This window comes from Pyricularia grisea, chromosome VI (assembly GCF_004355905.1).
Source record: "Pyricularia grisea strain NI907 chromosome VI, whole genome shotgun sequence".
In the NCBI taxonomy this organism is placed as follows: Eukaryota; Fungi; Ascomycota; class Sordariomycetes; order Magnaporthales; family Pyriculariaceae; genus Pyricularia; species Pyricularia grisea.
Window position 1 is genome coordinate 844566 of NC_044974.1, and position 20425 is coordinate 864990.

Consider the following 20425-nt stretch of genomic DNA (forward strand, 5'->3'; position numbering starts at 1 on the left):
ATGGCCGTCCCAAAGATGCAGCATCGTCGACTTCGAAGGATGGTGCCGGCCATCATCCAACGAGGAGAGGAACCCCGGGACTTGGCTCATCTTTTGGCCGACCTGGAGCGTAGGCAGGCGCCCGAGCCAGAGCCAGAGCCTGATGCTGATGGCGCATCCCAACCTGATGGTCCCGAGTCCGAGTCTTCGGATTCTACAGGAGATGGATCTTCCTCTGAGTCCTCGTCTTCCGCTTCAGGCTCGGAAGCGTCAGGGGTCAAAACGGAGGAACCACAGTCCTCACCAACGCCAACAGCGGGACTTCCTGGCCAGCCGACGGCAACTCTGCCCGCAGTTTCTTCCCCGGCTAATGCTTTTCGCAATGATACTATACCGCCGAATCGAGGTGCCATACTCGTCCCTGTTCCTGGGACGAACTCTACGACGCTGCTGACCTCGACGACGACGCGGGCACCATCCCCGACAAACCCGGCGACGCTTGCCCCGACGTCAACGCCTCCGTCCACAACGAACTCGTCATCATCGAGTTTGGCGACGTCTTCAGCAGCCACTCTATCTTCTTCGACAACCCCTCTGTCTTCACTGCTTATACCGTCACCCAGCCCGCCAACCCTCAGCCTCCCCTTGCCGGTACCTTCTTCTTCTTCTGGTTTTGTTACAAGCGCTGTTGTTTCAACCAGCGCGACCAGTGCCACTAGCACAGACTTGCCACCGACCGCGCTTCCCGAAACCACGCCTATCGGAGAATCGGCCAACGTGGCTGGTACAGTTTCCGCCGCTACTGGAGGAGGAGACGCGCCCGGAATTCTTGTTGGCTCCATTGGTAGGTGATGCGGAACTTTCTGGGCAAATGTCACTTGGGTAACTATCCTCAAAAGCTAATCAAAACCGTCTTTCTTTCTTTTTACACATGATATAGCCGGTGTTGCGTGTATCACCGGTGCAGCAATCTACATGTACCGACGTTTCAAGGGCACCAAAGAAGTCAAGGTAGCTCTTGACGACAAGCCCCCGAGCGGGCCCGGGGCCACGGCGAGCCCCAGCGGCGCCAACGTGGCCGCGACGCCCAACTTTGCCGGCAACCGCAACATGCCTGGGATGCCCAACTTTGCTGCGCAGAACTTTGCTGGCAATCCCAACATGTCTGCGGCGCCCAACTTTTCTCCACAGAACTTTGCTGGTAACCCCAACCTTGGCGTCCCGGGGAACGATGGGCAGTTTGATAGGATGGCGGCCCTGGATGACAGGCAGTATGCAGCATACAGGAACCTTGTGGGGGCTGAGAGATAGTGTTGCCTCGAGCAAAGCTCGATTTTTGGTGCCCTTGATGCCTCACAATTCCTTTTGTGGGTTTGTTTTTATTATATTTTTTCTGTTCTCTTTTTCTTTGTGGCCATATACCTCGGTCGTTACTCGACACTTTCTTGGGTCTGCTTTTGTCCATCTTGGGCAATTACAGATAAAATTTTATTTATTTATTTCTTCTTCTTCTGATCTATTACATCTAGCTATATAGAATACGTAAACGTGACATACTTGCTGGAACTAGGATCAAAGCCTGTCGAATACTGGTCCAATCCGTGCTAGGTTCTGCTCTTTTCTTGACGAAGCCGGCTATACCTCTTTCCCACACTTTGATTCGACCGTACTCGTTTCTTCCAACTATTCTGTTTTCCTGTGCTTTGTATAGTCCGGTCCAAAGGTCAGTTTAATGCGCTAGTTTTGATCTAAGTCGGTGAGTTTTGATGAGGTAATAGCTGGCAAATTTAAAATGCCAAGTAACTGGAAATATTAATACTAGACTAATCCGTCAATATGGTGGGCAGAATGCGTGCAGTGAGGTTATCTTTAGCTAAATTAGAATCTGACATCCTCTGCTATTTGGTCTTGATGTCTAGAGTTACGTCTGTTCGTAGGATATGCTTGCTGTGTACCCAAGCAGCATTTAGTCCTTTATTCCGCCAACGCATATCTTACCAGATAGAAAACGATTATCTCAGAGTCTCATGTATTTTTGGTTGAAATGATAAAGAATCGACTTCGAATATTTCCAAAAGTTCATGGGCTTTCAAAAAGAGCTACGAGGAGACACCACGCCAGCTATGCCAGACAGAAACAACCCATGCCCCACGTAGTCTTTCGAGGCCCTCGTCAAGACATGTTTCTCGAGCTTGACCTTCCCAAACGTATGTCGTAAAACTACATGCTAAAGACTGCGCGTCGTAAGTTTAGATTCTTTCCGCCTGACAGGTGAAATCAACAGCAACCAAGTGTCGGTGAGCTTCAGGAAGAGCTGCTAATAAGAACATCAAGGAATATCAAGACTTGCTTAAACTTGTATCAGCGCCTGCAACTTGAAATCTTTCACTCCCTACGTAGGTAGGTATATATTCCCCAGGTTTCTAGACGCGGTAGTGCAGGGTAAGGTACCCCTTTGCCTAAGTCCTGTCCTTGGAGGAGGGGTATTTGGCAGAGCTCCTGTAGTAAGGCTCGGACATGCGTTGAAAGGTAGGAGGGCTCTATATCTGATTTCCCAGTGCGTTCACCTCCTCGACCAAACCTGGACCCTTTCCACCAACCTTTCGCCACCACCTTCTGCACAACTTCGAATACGTTACCTTTTACGTTATAGATGCGACCTCTGATCGGTGCTGGTCCTTCTTCCTGCTCCTCTGGAGCTGCATCATTTGTGATCATTTCTTGACCTTTTGTTACTTTTTTTGCTCTTGTTTTCACACGGCTTCTGCTGTTTCCGTCTTCATCCTCAGATCTACTTCACCTGCTGATTTTGGTGTCAACCCAACGAGAAAAAAAAAAAAAAAAAAAAAAAAAAAAAAAAAAAAAAAAAAAAAAAAAAAAAAAAAAAAAAAAAAAAAAAAAAAAAAACTTCCTTTTGATCTCTCGCCACGGGAGAACTCGATATTGAACCAAAACAAATCACGGTCGTGCAGCAAGCCTTTCTGTTTTCTTTTCTAGTCGCGACTTTTTTCACATCAACATCTATCTGACCGCAGTCACATCCTTCAAGCCCTACTACCCTCCCATCCAACAACAAAAAAAAAGCTAAGTTAGACAGCCCTGCACTTCAGTCTCACCTCAACCATGGACCGTCGCTCCCGCAACAAGGGCACCAAAACGCCAGGTGACATATCATCCTCATCATCATCCTCCACGACCGACGGCATGGTAAAAGTCACCATCGCGGATCTGGAAAGGGCCAAAGCCTCAACCACGACCAATCCCTCCCGCGGCAGCAGCAGTGGTACTTGGGCGAAAAACTACCGCCGCGCCACGGTCGAAGACGCCGACGACTCTTCAGGCTCTGGGCGTCATAGTCGCAGCAAGATCAAGAACCGCCACGTCCACTTCAAGACTCACAATAGCGACCCTGGTACAGCCGCTCGTCACCGTCGGCCCCGCGACCCGGAGAGCTGGCACCACTCGGGCAGCAGCAGCAGCAGCAGTGGTGGCGATGTCGACGCGGGTAACATCGACGACGACGTGCGCTCATCCACCTCATCTGATGCACCATACCTAGGCACGAAGCCCCTCCGCTCTGCCCTGAAGAAGTCCAAGGGCCGCAAGCACGTTGTTCCTGAGAGCACTGCCCATCTCGCCACCACTGAAAAGCAGACCACGGCGGCTCCTGTGTCCCAGCAGCAGACGGGATACATGCTCGTGCCAGGACCACATCCCGGAACACAACAGCTCGTTCCCGTGCAGATCTCTACGGGCAACGTTCAGGAGCACCAGCAACCGACCCAACCCGGCCACGATGCTTTGGGAATGGGTCCTGCCCAGCTCCTCAGCGCCCATCTCCAACAGATGCAGCTGCAGCAGCAAGGAATGTACGGCATGATGCCCGGCCAGGCCCTAGGCGGCAGTGTCGGCGGCGGTTTCTACTACCCCGGCGCTATGCAGATGGCTTACCACCCCATCCAGTACCCGACATGCCCCACCGGCGCGTATCCCTATCCTCAATCCAACATGATGCAGGCGCCCATGCAGATTCACTATCCCCAGCAGCAGCAGCAGCAGCAGCAGCCTGTATATCAGCAGGCCATGTACCACCAGCAACCCGGAGGTCTTATGCCAGGCCCGATGATGCCTGATGTGGAGCCAGGCGGTGCTCCTGTCCGGTACTCGACAGAGCACATCCCGGCTTTCCAGGCGCCCGGAATGCACAACATGGGCGGTTACTTCAACAACTAAAACCAAAAAAAAGTGTTCCTTAAGATCTGTCGTTCGTTTAATATGGTCCACCGAGAGCATAAAAATCTTTGCAGCAGGACCCCAACACGGACATGCCAAAGATCTGCAAGAGAGAAAAGCAAAATGACTTGGAGAGACGAATATGAGTGCACCGGAGCAATCAGAGGACGATATATAACGACTCAGAGAAGGCACCAAAGGCTCGGTAACGACAAAAGAGAATGTGCCTTGAAGAAAAAAGTGTCGGATGAGATTTCTATGCGGAATTCGGGCGCGCAAGGCTTCATTGAGAGGGCCTCCTATCAAGCTGCTGTACAGATGATTTGGGCTAGCAATATTAGCTCGATAGGTTACGCTTCGGCTACCAGACTAGTTCTAGAGGAAGGAAGTTCAAGAGAGGGAGGAAATTCTGCCTTGCGTACCTTTTCTTTTTCTTTTTTTTTCTTTTCTGTGACGGAGCATCGAGGAGTCGCACTATGTATACCAAATGTAAAGTAAAGCCGGCAGTCTAGAATGCCGTGAACAGACAGATTATAAAAGGCCGCAGCGCGTCAAGAAACCCCATGGATACAATGTCTATTTCTTTCAAATGTATTTTTACAAACTTATTCACATGTAATACAACCCTTTCCACACAACCCAAAAAGATCCGGTGGCGCTAGGCGACGAGAGTGAAAACATACAGGGCACACGCCTCCATTAAATGAGCAGATCCTTGATGGTAGCATTCTCAAGCAAACGTTGCTCTTCTTTGACTTCCACCTCCATCTGCTGGCGCGTCGCCTCGATGGCATCCCGGTTGAGCGCATCCAAGAAACGTGCCACGTCCGCCGGGTTTTCCCAGTGCACCTGGCCACCCTTGGCGTCCGCGAGACGCCGCTTCTGGCCCAACTCACCGGCGCGTCCCAGAACGCCGGCAATGACGGCCATGCTTCGCAGACTATTTTGCAGAAAGACTTGCATTAGCACCTGATTACTCCTTGTACGCACGCTGAATTTCCCAAAGGAACAAGGAGAAAAAGGAAAGTCTTTACCTGTCATCGTTTGCCGGAATCGGGTAGGTGACCTTGGTGACATCGGCATTCGTATCAATGACACCAATCGTCGGGATCTGCGACACCTTGCACTCGTGCAGCAGGATGTTGTTCTCAAGCGGGTTAAGCACCACGACGAGATCCGGCGTGATGGGCCTCCGCTCCTGCAGGTGCTTCTCGAACCCAGGCAGCTCGCGGTCGTGCTCATCGACCATCCTGAGCGCGCCTCCCGCCAGCAGCTGGTCGCGGTTCGTGATGGTACCGGGCGTCCACTTGTTGAACAGGTGGCAGCCGCGGCTCAGCTCGGCGGCCCGCGTCACGATCTCCATGTGCCCTTGGCGCGTGCCGGCGAACAGGATCAGGCCGCCGCAGAAGGCGACCTCCTCGACCAGGCGCGCGGCTCGACGCAAGTGCGCAGCCGTCTGCTCCAGCGAGATGATGTGTATGTCCTGCCTTACACCGTAGATGAAGCGTGAGTTGGATGGGTTCCACAGCGACTTGTGATGGCCCATGTGGCACTGCGACGCCATCAGCAGCTCCAGGGTCACGTCCTTGGGCTTGGGCGGGTCGCGCAGCAGGTCGCTGGGGCGGTAGGTCCGCGTCGAACGCTGAGAGCCAATCCCCGAGGTCTTCTTCTTGAACCGCTTCAGCTCGATCCAGTCACGGGCCGTTGTGTCGGGCGCCTCTTCCTTTTGGGTCTGGCCGAACCGCGCCTGGAGACGAGGATCCAGCACCCTGGGCACTGCCAGGGGAGCGGCTGACGTGGCCGTGGCTGTTGCCGTTCCAGTGCTCGGGAGAGGGTGTGTAGGCGGAGTAGAAGCGTGAACGGTGCCTGAGGTCGAGAGGGTCTCGGTCGAGATGCTGCGGATGCCGCTGATGGTGCTGCCATTTACGGCGCGGGCAACCGGAGCTGCAAAGGCAGACCGGCCTTTGAATTGAGAAATTTTGTGAGTAAAACGACCAATTGTACTATACAATGGAATATGCGGGATATCTTACCGTGCCGGACTGCTATATTTCTTATAATCATGGTGACATGTGAGTTTGGCTTAGTTTCTAATTCGACGCGAGACTCTGAAGCTTCGAAACTTTTTTGGACCGTGAAGCTGGACGTCAGTTAGCGTGGCCCGTGCCTCTGGTTGATGTGGGTCCTCATCAAGGGGTGGGTTCAGGGTAGGTTGGCAGGTGGCAGATTGGTCCGAATTCTGATGATGGTCGCGACAACGCGAGATGAGGAATCATGTACAGTCAGCGGTTCGAAAATTACTTGATGGGAAAATTGGTTGATGATTTTCAAATTTACTTAAAAAGATAGTATTTCTCAATATTCACGTTGGCGATTCATGGGACCAAGATGCTTAGTGCGTACGGTATTATTTGTATTGGACAGGTATCGTCAACACTATGTGGAAACATATCAAAAACACTAATAAGCTGAGCTCATCTCTTTGCCAACCGCGACGACATAGCGGTAAATCATATATGACGAACACAGTAATACGCGGGCTGGAGCCTCTCCCCCAGCGTGGGTATCTACCCTGTCCATGGCAGTCACTTTCAGGCTCTCGCATTTATCTCACCAACCCTGATCTCAAGGCCAGGCGTCGTCGCTACTTTTACCTGTTGTTGCTTGAGACGCGCGAGATGGTAAAGACACCAACGATTACAACCGCGAGCGTAACGATAGCGCCAGGAAGCAACAACTCGTTAGGGACGCCCGCGATGAGCGGCTCCTGCTGGGCTGCCGCCGCACGTTGATGCCGGCGTGGTCTTCTAAGGGTTGAAGATCCGTCGTCTTCCGACTCTTCCTCCTCGTCGCTTTCATCGCTGGCAGGGGACTTACGTCTCCTGCGCTCCCGGGCCACACTGGAGGCTGGTGGTGTGGGAATGGGCACTGAAACAGGCTCCGAGGGGGCAGGTGGGACAGCTGCAGGAGCTGCCACGGCAACAGGGGGCTTTTCAGGGTCGTGAACAAAGAGATCAACCTTGTCACGACCGGATTGGCGGGCAAGCAGGATTGCCTCGAGTAGATCCTGGTCGGCTGTGATACTGACCGAGTCGCCCTCGTTGTCGAGGTATGAGAGCGCGAAGCCACCACGGACTTGTCCGTCCTCGGTAACCTCTGGTGCACCGCCCACTGCCTCGATTTCTCCGCCAAGCTTTGAAGTGACGTTGGTGATGAACGCAGCTACTCCGTGAGAAGCGATCACCTGTAGCCTGTGAACTCTGCCACTCGGAGCCTTGAATTTGAAGGGGAAGGGAATCTCGCTGACGGGTAGCTCAGGAGAGTGCTGGACGATCGAGTGGCCAGGAGACTCTACGCCGGCGTGAGAAGCGGAGTCTCCAGGTGCAACACTATCCAATCGCTCGCGCGTCAAGTCTGGTGACATAACGGAACGGTGGTGGATATGAGAGTGGGAATGGTGATGTGATCCATCTCCAGAAACCATGGATTCTGTTTCATTGTCCAGGGACAACCAAAACTTGTTCCATGCGGGGCCCTCGTTGTCGCCGCTTGACATGGTGTTGATTTGCTCAAGAGTGGCATATGTAAGTTTGAGAACATCCACCATGCCGACAATCTCTCCAGAATCATTCATGACTGGGAGGTTAAGGTAGTGGCCGTCTAACGAGGGTTGTGGTTAGCCTATGGTTTAAACATGTCGTACGAACAAGGCTTCTTTGACCTACCATGCATCTTGCGGAGAGCAGCCTGGATGCTCATGTCCATGGGGGCAAAGTCAGGATGGGGCGTCATGACCCTGACTACGCTGCAGTTTCCAGGGTCCAGACCGGGAGCGATGACACGAAGCACGACATCTTTGCTAGTAAAAATACCAGTGATTTGACCCTGATCCTGGACCAGAACGGCCGTTGTGTGGTTTTCCTTCATCATCTGCGCAGCCTCCTTAACCGATGTCTTTACACCAACAGTCGTGGGGGGCATGCCGTTCAAGACGGATTCGAGAGTCGGGCCTGACATCTTCGTCCTCAAAGCCTCGACGTATTGAATAATTTGCTGAGGCTGACTGGCGCCCAGCTCCGATTGCACTCCCTCCAGGGCATCGTAGAGTTTCCTCGAGGATGAGTAGGCCCGCTCCAGCTTCTCCATGGCATCGTAAAAGCACTTTGTAATGTCGAGGATACCCGAAATGTCCTGGTTTTCGTCCATGACAGGCAGATGGCGGAAGCCCTTGCGGACCATCAAGTCGAGAGCATCGGTCGCACTTGTGTCTGTTCGGGCACACAGCGGGTTCTTGGTCATAATCTCGGCAATGGTAACGTTGGTAGCCTTGAGACCGGCACCAACGACGCGAAAGGCAAGATCCTTGGCCGTGAAGATACCCGCGATTCTATCATCGTCGTCCGTGACCAGGACGCAGTCCTCCCGCTTGGCGGCCATGAGCTGCGCCGCCTCGGCCACCGTGGTGCCTGGCTTGATCTGGAGAGCCTGGCTGGGCTTGAGGGCGAGGACGGTTCCGGGCGGGGCTTTCCTCGAGTGCCGGGCTCGACCCGTCACATGCTTCTTCTTGGCGAGATCGTTTTCCATCTTGCGGCGGATTGCCTGAACATAATAGTCAGTGGGCATTCCTCTGGTGGCGTGAAAGCCCCGAATGGGCTCGCTGATCGTGCTCATGGTGTCGATTTCTTAGAGGTAAAGCTGATCTCTCTCGCTTCTCGTGAGGCGATGGGACGAAACTGAGATCAAATGTATCGATGCAAGAGACCACGCACACGGCTTCGTGGGGGAGCGGAGAGGCCGAAAAGGGGTAGGGCATCACATCGTCAAGACCAGGGGTCTGGCCGACAGGGCATGCTAAAACGTACCTCGTCTCTCTTTGTCTGCTTTTGACGGCTGGCGCTCATGGTGGATCCGCCTGCCTCGCTGGCTGGAGGCTGAGTATTATGGCTGCTCATGGTTTGTTCGAGTACAGGGCGAGGAATGGACGAGTTTGAACCAGCGGCTGCCGGGCTGGATGGAAAGTTTGGTATTGCTCCGCGTCCCTGAGCGCGCCCGGGAGTACCTCGAAGGGTGTTGCCTGACATTGCATAAACGTGGTGGAGATCTGGGAGATGGGAAATCTGGGTTTTGATTGATTGACTGATTGATTGGGCGAAAACAACACCCCAAACAAGACAACAACAACCCCAAATTCGCCGTGGAACAAGGCCAGAAGCAGGATCGAAGATGCGTGCCGCGTCGGGAAGCTAGCTGTATGATAGCAAAAATTGACCGAGAGGAACACGGCAGCACAAGCAGCGATAGCTTGCCGGTTGGTTGGAGAATACTCGCGACGACGGATGATCAAGAGGTTAAGATGGTCTCAGCTCGAATTTGACCAAGAAAAGTTTGGCCTCCTATTCGGTTCAGTTGACACGGTGATGCACAGACCAATTGCTGCTTATTCGGCACCAGTCGCCAGTGTCAAATTGAGGGGTCCACTGGGTGGGTGTCTCCGCCGATATCATCCGCAATCTGTTGCTTCGTACAGTAGTTAGGTAGTTAACTGGAAGTATCTTTTTCAAAAGGTTGCAATCCTCGAACTAGGACGAACTGCATTCATCTCAAATTAACATGACAAACATGAGATGAACTTGTCCCTGCATGGTGCAATCTGTTCATTGATATACTAAGGACTACGTACCCAAGGAAAAATTCGATAGTCATTGAGCTATTATTAAGTGCACTTGCACTGCGCTTTGCATTCTTTTTTTTTTCTTGTCTTTCTTCAATTAGAATCATCACAAGCACCTGATCGGGATCCACTACCAGGATTATCCTCCAGAGGTGGGCCAGTATTCAGCATCCAAGTCTCTCTTGTTTCCATTTCGAGAGATCTCACCATGAGTCCGTCTTCAAATGAAATGCCCTTTTTCTTTTCCTATCTCTAAGAGCCATATGGTATAAGACTCATTCGTACAGCTGACTCACCCTAGGTCCCACCAATGCGGACTTCAATGCGATGCCAGACCAGCGGTGTCGCACTCACTTAGTTTCGTTCCTGTCATCTTATGTCCGATGCCGCAGACAGCTACTCTCTTTGTTTGGATCAAGTCGGTTCATGACTTCATCATGAGGCTCGGCGGGCACTATCGTTGCCTTATTTGGCAGCTACCTTGAATTCTTGTGGCCGAACCCTGCGTTTACTGTTCCTATCAGCGAACCACAGCACCCACAATTGGTATGGTCGGCCGACGAGCCGGCGTCTACTCCGGTACCTTTGACAAAAACGAGGCCGATCCCGCTCCGGTGAAATGAAGTACATGCCGAGGGATGAAGTACAAATCTCTCAAATTCGACTACTTCTGTGACTGTTTGCAAAATGCTTTCTGTCCTAGACACAGCAAAAGCATTGGTACAATTGTCCAAGTCGACATAATAAAAATCTAACAACCCTTCGCCCATCATGGAAGGCCCTGAATCCATCAATCAGAGACATCCAACGGATGCCATGCAGTCCTCCTCAGAATCGCAAGATGAGGATTACTCAATTTTCTCTGACAGAATGCGTTTATACTTGACCTACCTCCTCGGTCTCGTCATGGTCCTGTCAACAATATCTGCTACCATTTACTTCCCACTCATTCCAATGCTTAGCCGAGAGTTCGCATCCTCTATTCAGGATATCAACCTCACAGTCACCGTATACGCCGTATGTCAGGCAATCGCCCCGGCATTGTTTGCTCCACTGGCCGATTCCCACGGCCGCCGGCCAGTGCTACTGTTTCTTGTGACCCTTTATGCTTGCGCCAGCTTGGGTCTTGCACTCAACAAAGGCAATTACGCGATGCTGGCTGTGCTGAGAGCCCTCCAGGTTCGTTGAACTTTGCATATGGGGAGGTTTTTGATTATTGACCATGAATATTGCCAGAGTATCGGCGCATCGCCTACAATCACTATCGCATATGGCGTGGTAGCCGATGTCGCGGCCGTCGCCGAGCGTGGGTCTATGCTCGGCCCTGCTCTGGGTACTTGTAATGGCATTTCAGCCCTTGGTCCTGCCATTGGCGGTGCTATGGCTCTAGGCACGAGCGGTTCCAAGTGGGTTTTCTTGGCCCTCCTTATCTACTCTGTGCTTTGTTTTTTGCTCGTAGGTATCTCGCTTCCGGAGACCGCCCGCTCTGTGGCCGGCAACGGGTCCAAGCCCGTCGGTGGCGTCTGGAGGCCGTGGAGGTCCTATTTTCCTTCCCTTCGATCCTGCACCAGTGGGAATAGTGGACAGGATGGCCCGGGTTCTCCAAGCCAAAATCGCAGAGCTCCTCAAACGACTCGGGAGAGGAACCTCGAGTTGGGAGGCAAACGACGACTTTTTCGCGGCCCACTAGACGCTATTCTGATTATACTCCACGCCGATTCCGCTCCGGTGTTGTGGGTTATTGCATCGTCGTACACAGTCTACTACATCTTCCAGGTGGCCGTGCCCGTCGTCTTTTCAGACATCTACGGTTACAATGAGCTGCAAATCGGTCTCTCCATGCTTCCCGGCTTGGCCGGCATGACTATCGGGGGCATGGTCGCAGGAAAGCTCGTCGACCGCAACTTTGCAGTGACGGCCCGGGCCCACAACGCGGTCATTGAGCGCAACAGACTGACCAGCCTGGACGAGTTCCCGATAGAGGCGGCAAGGTACCACCACATTTTGCCCGTGATCGCTCTACAAGCCGCACTAGTGGCCGGGTATGGTTGGGCAGTGCAGTACGGAGCACATGCAGCGGTTGCCATGGTCCTCCAGTTTGCTGCATGTTGCTGCTCGACCATGCTAAGCCACACGGCGAGCGCGTTGTTGGTTGATATATTCCCAGAGCAGTCGAGCACGGCGTATGCATCGGGTCAGATGATGCGTTGTGGTCTCAGTGCTGCTGCGGCTGCTATTATTGATCCGGCGAGCCGCATGCTCGGTCGGGGATGGTTCTTCACAGTTGTTTCCTTGTTCATTGGTACTACTGGGGCTGGATGTGTGATCTTGAGTCGGGTCAAGGGCATGCAGTGGCGACAAAGGAGAACTGGTTATGCGTAGGGAGAACCTATAGCCCTTGGCGCGGGATGGTTTGTCCCGTGATGCGGGTTGGTTGATGAGGTGCAGTGAGTCTGGGCCATGATCCTTTTTTTTTTTTTTTTTTTTTTTTTTTTTTTTTTTTTTTTTTTCAAATTCTTCCCTAATATTTTTGGTTGCTGTTTTGTTGCCATTCTTTTGCTTTTCTTTGCTCCCTAGCAACCATGGCAGTTCCTTTTGGGTTTGCTTATTGCAGCGAGTAGGCACCGGGTGACAAACAACACATGTATGGTGTTCAACTCAAATGTGCCCGAAGAGAACCCTGATAGGCTATTATTGTAAAAAATTAGAAAAGACTGCGTCTAGTCGCATTACGTTCGATCAGCATACCACGGCAGTGCAGCAAGTAAAGATGGCCGCAGAATGACTGGTTGCACGATACAAGCTACAGGCTGCAGTTACCAGCATCCGTACCTCAGGAACTTGGCCACAGGGCTGGGTACCTTGTCAAGTACCTAATTTGCTCTGTACGACATATTCAGATCACACACTTCAATTCATGAACCGAAGCTTTTGTGTGGCTTGATTGTTTGGCGTATGCAGACGGGTGCTCCCTCCAACTTTGATGGAATTGAGCAAAGGTCACGTCATAATCAAAAAGATGGCTGCAAATAGTAGGACAGGCTTGTGTATAGGGTTTTACTAAGGCACCGAACTAGCGCCCGCGCCCTCGGTCGCTCCTGCAATGGATTTGTTTCACGTTTCGGATTGGCTGAGTCTTGTATGAATCTTGGACCTGAGACCCACTTCCATGCACCCCAGTTGGCGCTTGCCTAGATCGAGACTCAAACCTGGGCCAGGGCCTGGCCTGGTTGCTGGGACGACGAGTATTTCCCAGGAACCCAAGCGCTGCAGTCAACAAAAGTTTACTGTAAAGCCTTCTTTTTTCCCCTTTCCTTTGGAAACCAAAAAAAAAACCAGACCCAGTTTCCACATTCAAGTCTTCTTCCAAATTAGAAAACTTCCACCACACAATAGCAAGCGATACCATCTTCTCACCGTTCGATCTTCGAAGGTGACTTGTGCTACCCAGCATGTTCAAGTACATCAAGTCACCCAAGATGTCAGAATACTACCATCCACTATCCGACTTCGTCGACGTGGATCCCAATCAAGTTATTGATATGTACAACTTGCCAAACCATGGGACCACGTCTTCGACCTCGAATGGACAAGAACAGAACGTATGGGCTCTGGACGCGATGTGGCCCACAAGTCTGATGGGTAATCTGACATCTTCGTCTCTCAATGGTGCTGAGCATGGTTTGTTCGATAACTCTTCCTCCTCATCAGTTCCCCCAATGTTCACGCCGACATCAGACGCTGACCTTCCTCTTCTTACGCCGTCACTGACGCCGGATCTCGCTCCTTCCGACGAGTTTGCTTGCCCTATCACGGATGCCACTGAGCCAACAACAGGGTCCCCCAATGGCGCACCATTGGTATCTTCTCTTGGACCCCCGTTGGTCTCGCCTCTGGGCCCGCCGCTGCCCTCGGCCAGCTACCAAATGCCCGCCATGCCGACCGTCCCGCCGCAAATCACGACCGATTGCCAGCCATCAGGCCCAAGCATTTCAGGGTTCCCCTACTCATCGTCGGTCCTGAACATGAATGCGTCTTTGACGTCGCCTACGTCTACGACTGGTTTCCGATCGTCGCCGATTTCGAACAACTTCAGCTACCACTCCTCGTCTAGTGGCTACCAGTCTGCCGGCTCCCCAGGCTACCAGTCATCGATTGATTCGTACTCGACGCCCTTGCGAAAGCGTGGTCACCAGCGCAATATGTCCGAGGCCAGTGCCGTCAGCGCCGCAAGCATCGCACATCTCGACTTCGATAAGCTCAAGAGAGATACCGGTATCTCGTCCGACACGGTTCAAGCCTACATTACCGGCCCAGATGCCAGCACGGGCAAGTGGACATGTACTTATCCCGACTGTGGCAAGATGTTTGGTCGCAAGGAAAACGTCAAGTCGCACGTACAAACACACTTGAACGACCGGCCGTACAACTGCCCGAACTGCAACAAGTGCTTCGTCCGCTCCCATGACCTCAAGCGCCACGCCAAGATTCACACGTTGGTCAAGGCATACGCCTGCCCCTGCGGCAAGGAGTTTTCGCGCCAAGACGCGCTCACAAGGCATCGAGGCCGCGGCATGTGTATTGGTGGTCTGCCAGGCGTCGTCAGGAAACAAGGCAAGCGCGGAAGGCCTCGAAAGGCCCGCCCTGACATGGAGGAGCGCATCGACAAGGCAGCACGCACCAGACAAAACGATGCCGAGCGCTCAAATCAAGAAGTACAAGGCGAAGAATTCAACATCAACGACTTTGTCGAGAACCCATTCACTCCCACCAGCCCTGAAGAGGACATGTTCGCGCCCGATAGCCAACTGGACAGTGATTGGTTAAATCACGATCTCAAGAGGCAAAGCACTGGTGGCTGAACTGGGCGGGCTTGATGGCATGCGCCAACAGAGGAGGAAGAAAAGAAAGAAAAAAAGGAAGGGGTTTCAAAGGGCCGGAACCCTGAGAATAGGGGTTTTGTGTCAAAAACCGATATCTTTGGTGCTTGTGCTTGTGTTGATAGGACCTACCTACTTCTTGATGACTTATCACCCCTTATGATTTTAATGGAATGGGGAGCGGACTGAGCGCTCAAAAAAAGGCAGTACAAACGGGCATCATTAATCGATGGTTCGACCGGCTTTTGTGACACTGCAAATATTTGTATTTTTCCGTGCATGGCTTTCGTAGGTAGTAGTAAATTTCATTTCAACTTTGCTCTTCTCAAAATTAGTTAGTTGTCTCCTCTTGTGTGGTGTTGTTTCACGTGATTCCAGCCAGCAAATAGTACCTAAGCTTGCTAAGGTATCATGGAATTTTCCAGACTCCAGGCAGGTACCTAGCAACCTACCTACTTCGTAGGTAGGTACCCATTCAATCAACGCCCCGCCAAACAGACTCACTTCCTTCCTCTTTCCTTCAATGCTTGCTGTGGAACGCACCTAGGATACATAAAAATAGGCTACAGGACCCTCTCTCGAAATCTTTCCTGGGAAATCCAAGGGGATCAAGAGGCCAACAATTACCCCAGAAAAACCTGTCCCAGTTTTGGGTCCAGAATTTGTATTGTTCGCAGCAACAGTCTTTATCATCGCAATTTCCTCCCCACAAAACCCACTCATCGCTTGTAGCTCATGCGAACAGAACGCCAAACGCCAAAAGGTCTGGGTGCATGCAGTACAAGCAGTCAAAGCGGCCAACTGAAGAAACCTCAAGCATCTACACTTTTAATTGAATACTATTCATCATGTTGACGCCGTCTATAGTTAGACCCGCGGGTTATTTTTACGCTCTGGGGAACACCCCGGCAGTCAACCTAGCTCGTAATGTGCCGCCTGGTACTGACGCTGACATCCTCCTACTCGGCTGTGGTGATGTACGCAATATTCTCTACACCGCCTATGCCAACAAAGACAGTCGTATGCATATTCCCAGCTCTTTACAAGTCATTTTTAAAGCCTTTGCTCTGAGCAACTGGTTCATCAAAAAATGTATGACTGACAACCCGTCGCGTTTTGGACAGTATCTAGGAAGTTCGATATCACGTGTTGCGATGTCGACGACTCCATTCTCACCCGCAATATAATCTTTTTTTCTTTCCTCATTGATGAAATAAAACCTAGGGACTATAGCAAGCTGAGGGATGCTTACTACCATCTTTATCTCAGTGGCTCATCTTTGGAATTTTTGCGAACACAGATCCAAAATCTTGTCGCAGAAGCCAAATCGTGGAACTCGTGGCAGGAGAGCCGGTATGGCTCCATCATCAAATTCTGTGACAAGACTACCTTTGAGGCGTTCTGCTCGGTGATTAAGCTCATGTCACAGCTGTTGCTGCAAAGCGAGCCTCCTGTGGCATTCAAAAATAGCCTCGACGACTCCAAGGCCGAGAAGACTGCGCGACTTGGAGTCGATGGAAAAGTCCACACCGGTGTGCGTTCTTCTGCCCCGCTGGCTATACAGCCTGGCGCGGATACTCTTGACGATCTCAGGATCTCTTTTGAGCATTTCTGGGAGCACGGGACCACTACCAAGCAAGACCCTGATAATGTACCTACCGAACATGCCAATCCGATGTTTTCGGGTCCTCTTAGTCACGGTGACAGAGTCCTGCATTATGCTACCGACCCTCTTCTGGGATTTCATCTTGCTACGGCTTATGCACACCTTGCTGAGGGTTCGCCATTATCAGGCTCGGGCCAGAGTGTGCAGGGTATATCAAGGGCTGCCGATACAGCATTTGTTCAGTTTCAAGCCTGGGTTCGCGCACTGGTCGGCCTGATTAGACGGGAATCCCTGATCATCCGCCCAGTCAATGCAGACGCCTTGGCTTTATGTCACACCTTTCAACGCTGCAATGCATCATCACGTAGTGAGCTCACAGCAAACCTCGTCCGCTCCCAACTCTCCGCAGATAAGCTTGAGCTGGACCGGGACTGGTATGGCCCAAAAGTAGCCGAGGCCTCGGCAGCGCCGATTTTATTTGATGCCATCGATTCATCAAACCTGTCCGATCACCTCGGTGTGCTCAACATTGTCATGTCATCTGGTCCGCTTCTCAAAGCCCGCCCCTGGTCCGCAATTTCGACTGAGGCTCTGGCGAGTGTTACTACTGAGGGCAAAAGCTACTTTGAGGAACTTCTATGTGGCGACACTCTGGCTGTTGGTGCAGCTCTTGGACTCACCGTCTCGGAGTACTGGACCAACTCGACAGTCACAAGTGATGTTCAGGAAGCACTCGGCACTGCGCTCAGAGCAGAAAAGAACGCTAAGATGTTTCCCTACCGTATGACGTGGGTTCCTGATTCACAGTTTGCTTGCCATGGTAACCTATCGCCGTTGCTTGTCAAGATGGATATACAAGGGGCTGTGGCAATGGTTTGGCATGCATATCTCAACATGTTTCAGCAGGAGAATGCACAAGAGCTGCTCAGAGGCTCACCAGAGCAGCGTAAAAGGAAACTGCAGAGCGCATCTATGCCGTGCTACCACCGCGGTACGTTTTTGGCCTTCGTCAAGGCTCTCGTAGCCCGGGTTCAGACAGACTGGGGAAAAGTATGCAAAGAAATTCTCGACCGGGTCTACAAGGACACTTCGATCATGATGGGTAACAACTATTCCCAAGAACTCGCCTCTCAGATGCATATTCAGGGTCTGCATACAGAATCATGGCTCAGGAGCGAGATCAGGCTCTCGAATTCCCACAACGGCCTCACCTTCGCTGCGTGGAAGAAAATTCCAGAAGTTATTGCAGTATCTCTCGTTGTCCCGATCGAGAAGCTCAAGAAACTGTTCGCCGGGCTACCAATGCAACGTGCTGCACTTCCTCTCCAAGCAACCATCAAATCTAGTCAGGGTCAATGGACCAACTACTTTGGCGACTTGCAGCTTGGCTTCGGCAAAGTCGAGATCCATGGAGCACCAGAGAATGATGATTTTGCCATCGCGGTCAAAGCATCAGAGGGAGAGGGAGGATGGAATGGAAATTTGCCCGTTGTAGCTTCGTTCTACTGTCCTACTGCTGCCCTGCAAGTCGAGCCTCACACAGCGCAGATCAGCCTCGATGTACAGCCCACATTGCAAGCAATCCAAACGTTTGCCGGGAAACCCGGAAGCCCTATGCAAATATTCCAGACAGTCACTGGGAATGCATCTGCAGTATTCTTTACACGCTACCTACCGAATCAGGAGGCATATCCAATCTATTCAAGTAGTCCGGCTACTGGATCAACATCTGCAGAGCGAGACACAACTATATCTCTGAGCCTTGATGCTGACACTAGCACAGGCAAGATGTCTTCATTGACCGGGCGTGTTAATATCACCGATGACGATGGCATGAGACTCCTCACAGAGAAAGTGCCTATTTATATTCGCCAGACAACACCGTTCGTCATCGAGATAGTTTTCGGTGATGAGGACAAGGTGTACCCCTTACATTTCATCCTGCCGATCGAAAAGGAGGGATCCAAGACTCGAATAGCACGGAAGTCATCATACGTCGAAGTTGTCGCGCCTGTCTCCAATCCAATCACGTCACCACAACTACAAGATTTTATCACTCCCATGACCCTGACATCCCACTTATCAATTCCAACCATTGTTTCAGGGGCCCTGCCCTACGTCAACCTCAACACTCTACCAGTTCTAGACATCTCTGACAAGGGCGCACTGCGCTGGCTCGTCACTCTGGCCTCACACACATTCAGCAGTCGGGAGCGCCGCATCCGAGAACGGATCATGTCCGACACTCAAACCGTGCCTGCGGCACAGGCACTCCGCACAAACTTCAAGGAGTCCCTTTTCACCATGTTTATGTTGTCCTCTGGCCTTCAGGGTGACCAGACGGGCCTTTTTGCCATCGAACGCGCAGGCAACGACGGGCCGGGCAGCGGCTCGGTGCAGATGATCGTGGCCGTATCGGCCCTCCGCCTAGATGCCGCGGCAGCCGGCGTCGTGGCAGACGCAGCCGTGCTGCCGTTGACTCGTGCCATTGTGGCCGGGGACGTGGACCTGCGCGCATTCCTGGCCATGTTGCCCAGCTTCCAGGTCTGCTACGTGTCGGCCGACGATGCGGAGCTCGCGCTCTGGCGCAGGGTGCTGCCGGCGCTGGCGGAGCGCTGTCGGACGTGGCCTCACGGCGAAGACTGCGAGTACAAGGCCGCCGGTGCGACGATCCCCCTGCCTGGAGAGCACGGACAGCACGGGGGTGGGAGCGCGGTGGTTTGCTCCTGCGGCAGGGGAAAGCTGCCCGAGGCGTTTGTCGCGCTGCCCGAGTGGGATTCGACGGCCGCCCAGTACGCGACGCGGATCGCCATCAGTCCGCTGTTTTCCGTGCCCTTTGTCGAGGAAATCGTCGACAAGGCCGTGGTTGAGGCGCTCAAACGCAAGGCGGAGGACCTCGACGTGGCGGACGTGGTGGATACGTGCCGAACCTGTGGGAAGCCTGAAAGTCCGCAGCAGAAGCTGAATCGATGCAAGGCATGCTTGGAGGTCAAGTACTGCTCGGTTGATTGCCAGCGGGCGGACTGGAAGACGAGACACAAGCGCGAGTGCCAACCTGCGCAGTCTTGAGGGGCAGGGGATGCAGGACAAACCAATGTAGTACCATGATGTAATGAACATATGCCAGTTGTTGTCACCTTCTCTGATTTGTTTGACAACTTGTGACTGATTGCAGTTTTAGTGAAAGCGGCAACAGCATCTTGTGCGTATACGAAATGAAAGTGGCTGATGAGCTTTTGTGACGAGGGAGGCAAAATCGCTCTTCTCCTATTCGATGATGGGGTCTAGGATGCAAATTATTTTGATATCAGGCCAGAAGGAAGTTGGCTTCCCGAGGCGCCAAGTCAACGCCTACCCAGAGACTACAAGGCAAGCTTATCTGGACAAGCCTGGATACGTGGGGGAGTCTGACTATAACTAGAGTCGTCTAGTCCGTTTGTGGGGAGCTTAGGCGAATAAATATTTATCCATCCTCCTCCATTCTAGAGCTATTCCCACACCGAGGGCGTCAACTTTTCCAGTAAGGCTGCGGGTGGAACCACGTTACCTTTAATATGTTTGACCAGCGCGCCCTTTTGATTACCAATGACACTATGCTGCCTGCCTTGTTCGCTCCTCAAGATACAGAACTGGTCAAAGTTGACCAGTGACACCCTCCCATGCCTTTTGACGTATGTAAACATGCCGGCAAAGACTAAACGCATCACGCACCAATGAAGATAAATTCGGCGTATCAGACCCGCATGGCCACCCATCGGCTGCGGGCGGACCTATCCCACCCTGGACGCAGGAAGGAAGGGGGGGAAGTATCCCATCGTTCGGCATTGTCGATGCTACCCCGAAACCATGACGGCCTCTGCCGCCGAGCATTTTTTGACCGGTCAAGGCCGCGGGCGTTGGTTGAGTTCGCCCGCGGAGGGGGGTTCAGCATCTCCCTGAGCCGCGCGTCTACTCGTGCAATTCACCCGGGAGCGGGGGGGTGGAAAACCCCCCCATTGTTACATTTTGGAAACTTGTAAGACGGCTTTCGATTTCCCCGGCTCGGTTCCGGGTCAG

General features: G+C 52.4%; 6 protein-coding genes across 6 annotated transcripts; 5 read left to right on the plus strand and 1 right to left on the minus strand.

Moving 5' to 3' along the window:
- Positions 1 to 1290, plus strand: PgNI_11376 (uncharacterized protein; the record flags this gene model as incomplete). Its single annotated transcript, XM_031131343.1, has 2 exons — positions 1 to 823; positions 920 to 1290. The coding sequence occupies 2 exons, from the start codon at positions 1 to 3 to the stop codon at positions 1288 to 1290; spliced, it is 1194 nt and encodes a 397-aa protein (XP_030976734.1).
- Positions 1291 to 3102: 1812 nt separating this feature from the next.
- On the plus strand, positions 3103 to 4212 carry PgNI_11377 (uncharacterized protein; the record flags this gene model as incomplete). Its single annotated transcript, XM_031131344.1, has 1 exon — positions 3103 to 4212. One exon carries the CDS (start codon positions 3103 to 3105, stop codon positions 4210 to 4212), a length of 1110 nt encoding a protein of 369 aa, XP_030976935.1.
- A 528-nt stretch (positions 4213 to 4740) lies between these two features.
- PgNI_11378 (uncharacterized protein) lies at positions 4741 to 8883 on the minus strand (the record flags this gene model as incomplete). The annotated part of the gene is made up of 5 exons (XM_031131345.1): positions 4741 to 5152; positions 5247 to 6174; positions 6246 to 6334; positions 6867 to 7872; positions 7938 to 8883. The coding sequence occupies 5 exons, from the start codon at positions 8881 to 8883 to the stop codon at positions 4912 to 4914; spliced, it is 3210 nt and encodes a 1069-aa protein (XP_030976701.1). The 3' UTR covers positions 4741 to 4911.
- Positions 8884 to 10654: 1771 nt separating this feature from the next.
- Positions 10655 to 12265, plus strand: PgNI_11379 (uncharacterized protein; the record flags this gene model as incomplete). The annotated part of the gene is made up of 2 exons (XM_031131346.1): positions 10655 to 11062; positions 11120 to 12265. 2 exons carry the CDS (start codon positions 10655 to 10657, stop codon positions 12263 to 12265), a joined length of 1554 nt encoding a protein of 517 aa, XP_030976730.1.
- Positions 12266 to 13335: 1070 nt separating this feature from the next.
- Positions 13336 to 14745, plus strand: PgNI_11380 (uncharacterized protein; the record flags this gene model as incomplete). Its single annotated transcript, XM_031131347.1, has 1 exon — positions 13336 to 14745. One exon carries the CDS (start codon positions 13336 to 13338, stop codon positions 14743 to 14745), a length of 1410 nt encoding a protein of 469 aa, XP_030976866.1.
- Positions 14746 to 15520: 775 nt separating this feature from the next.
- Positions 15521 to 19438, plus strand: PgNI_11381 (uncharacterized protein; the record flags this gene model as incomplete). The annotated part of the gene is made up of 2 exons (XM_031131348.1): positions 15521 to 15783; positions 15888 to 19438. Exons 1-2 carry the CDS (start codon positions 15612 to 15614, stop codon positions 19436 to 19438), a joined length of 3723 nt encoding a protein of 1240 aa, XP_030976867.1. The 5' UTR covers positions 15521 to 15611.
- Between the last annotated feature and the right edge of the window lie 987 nt (positions 19439 to 20425).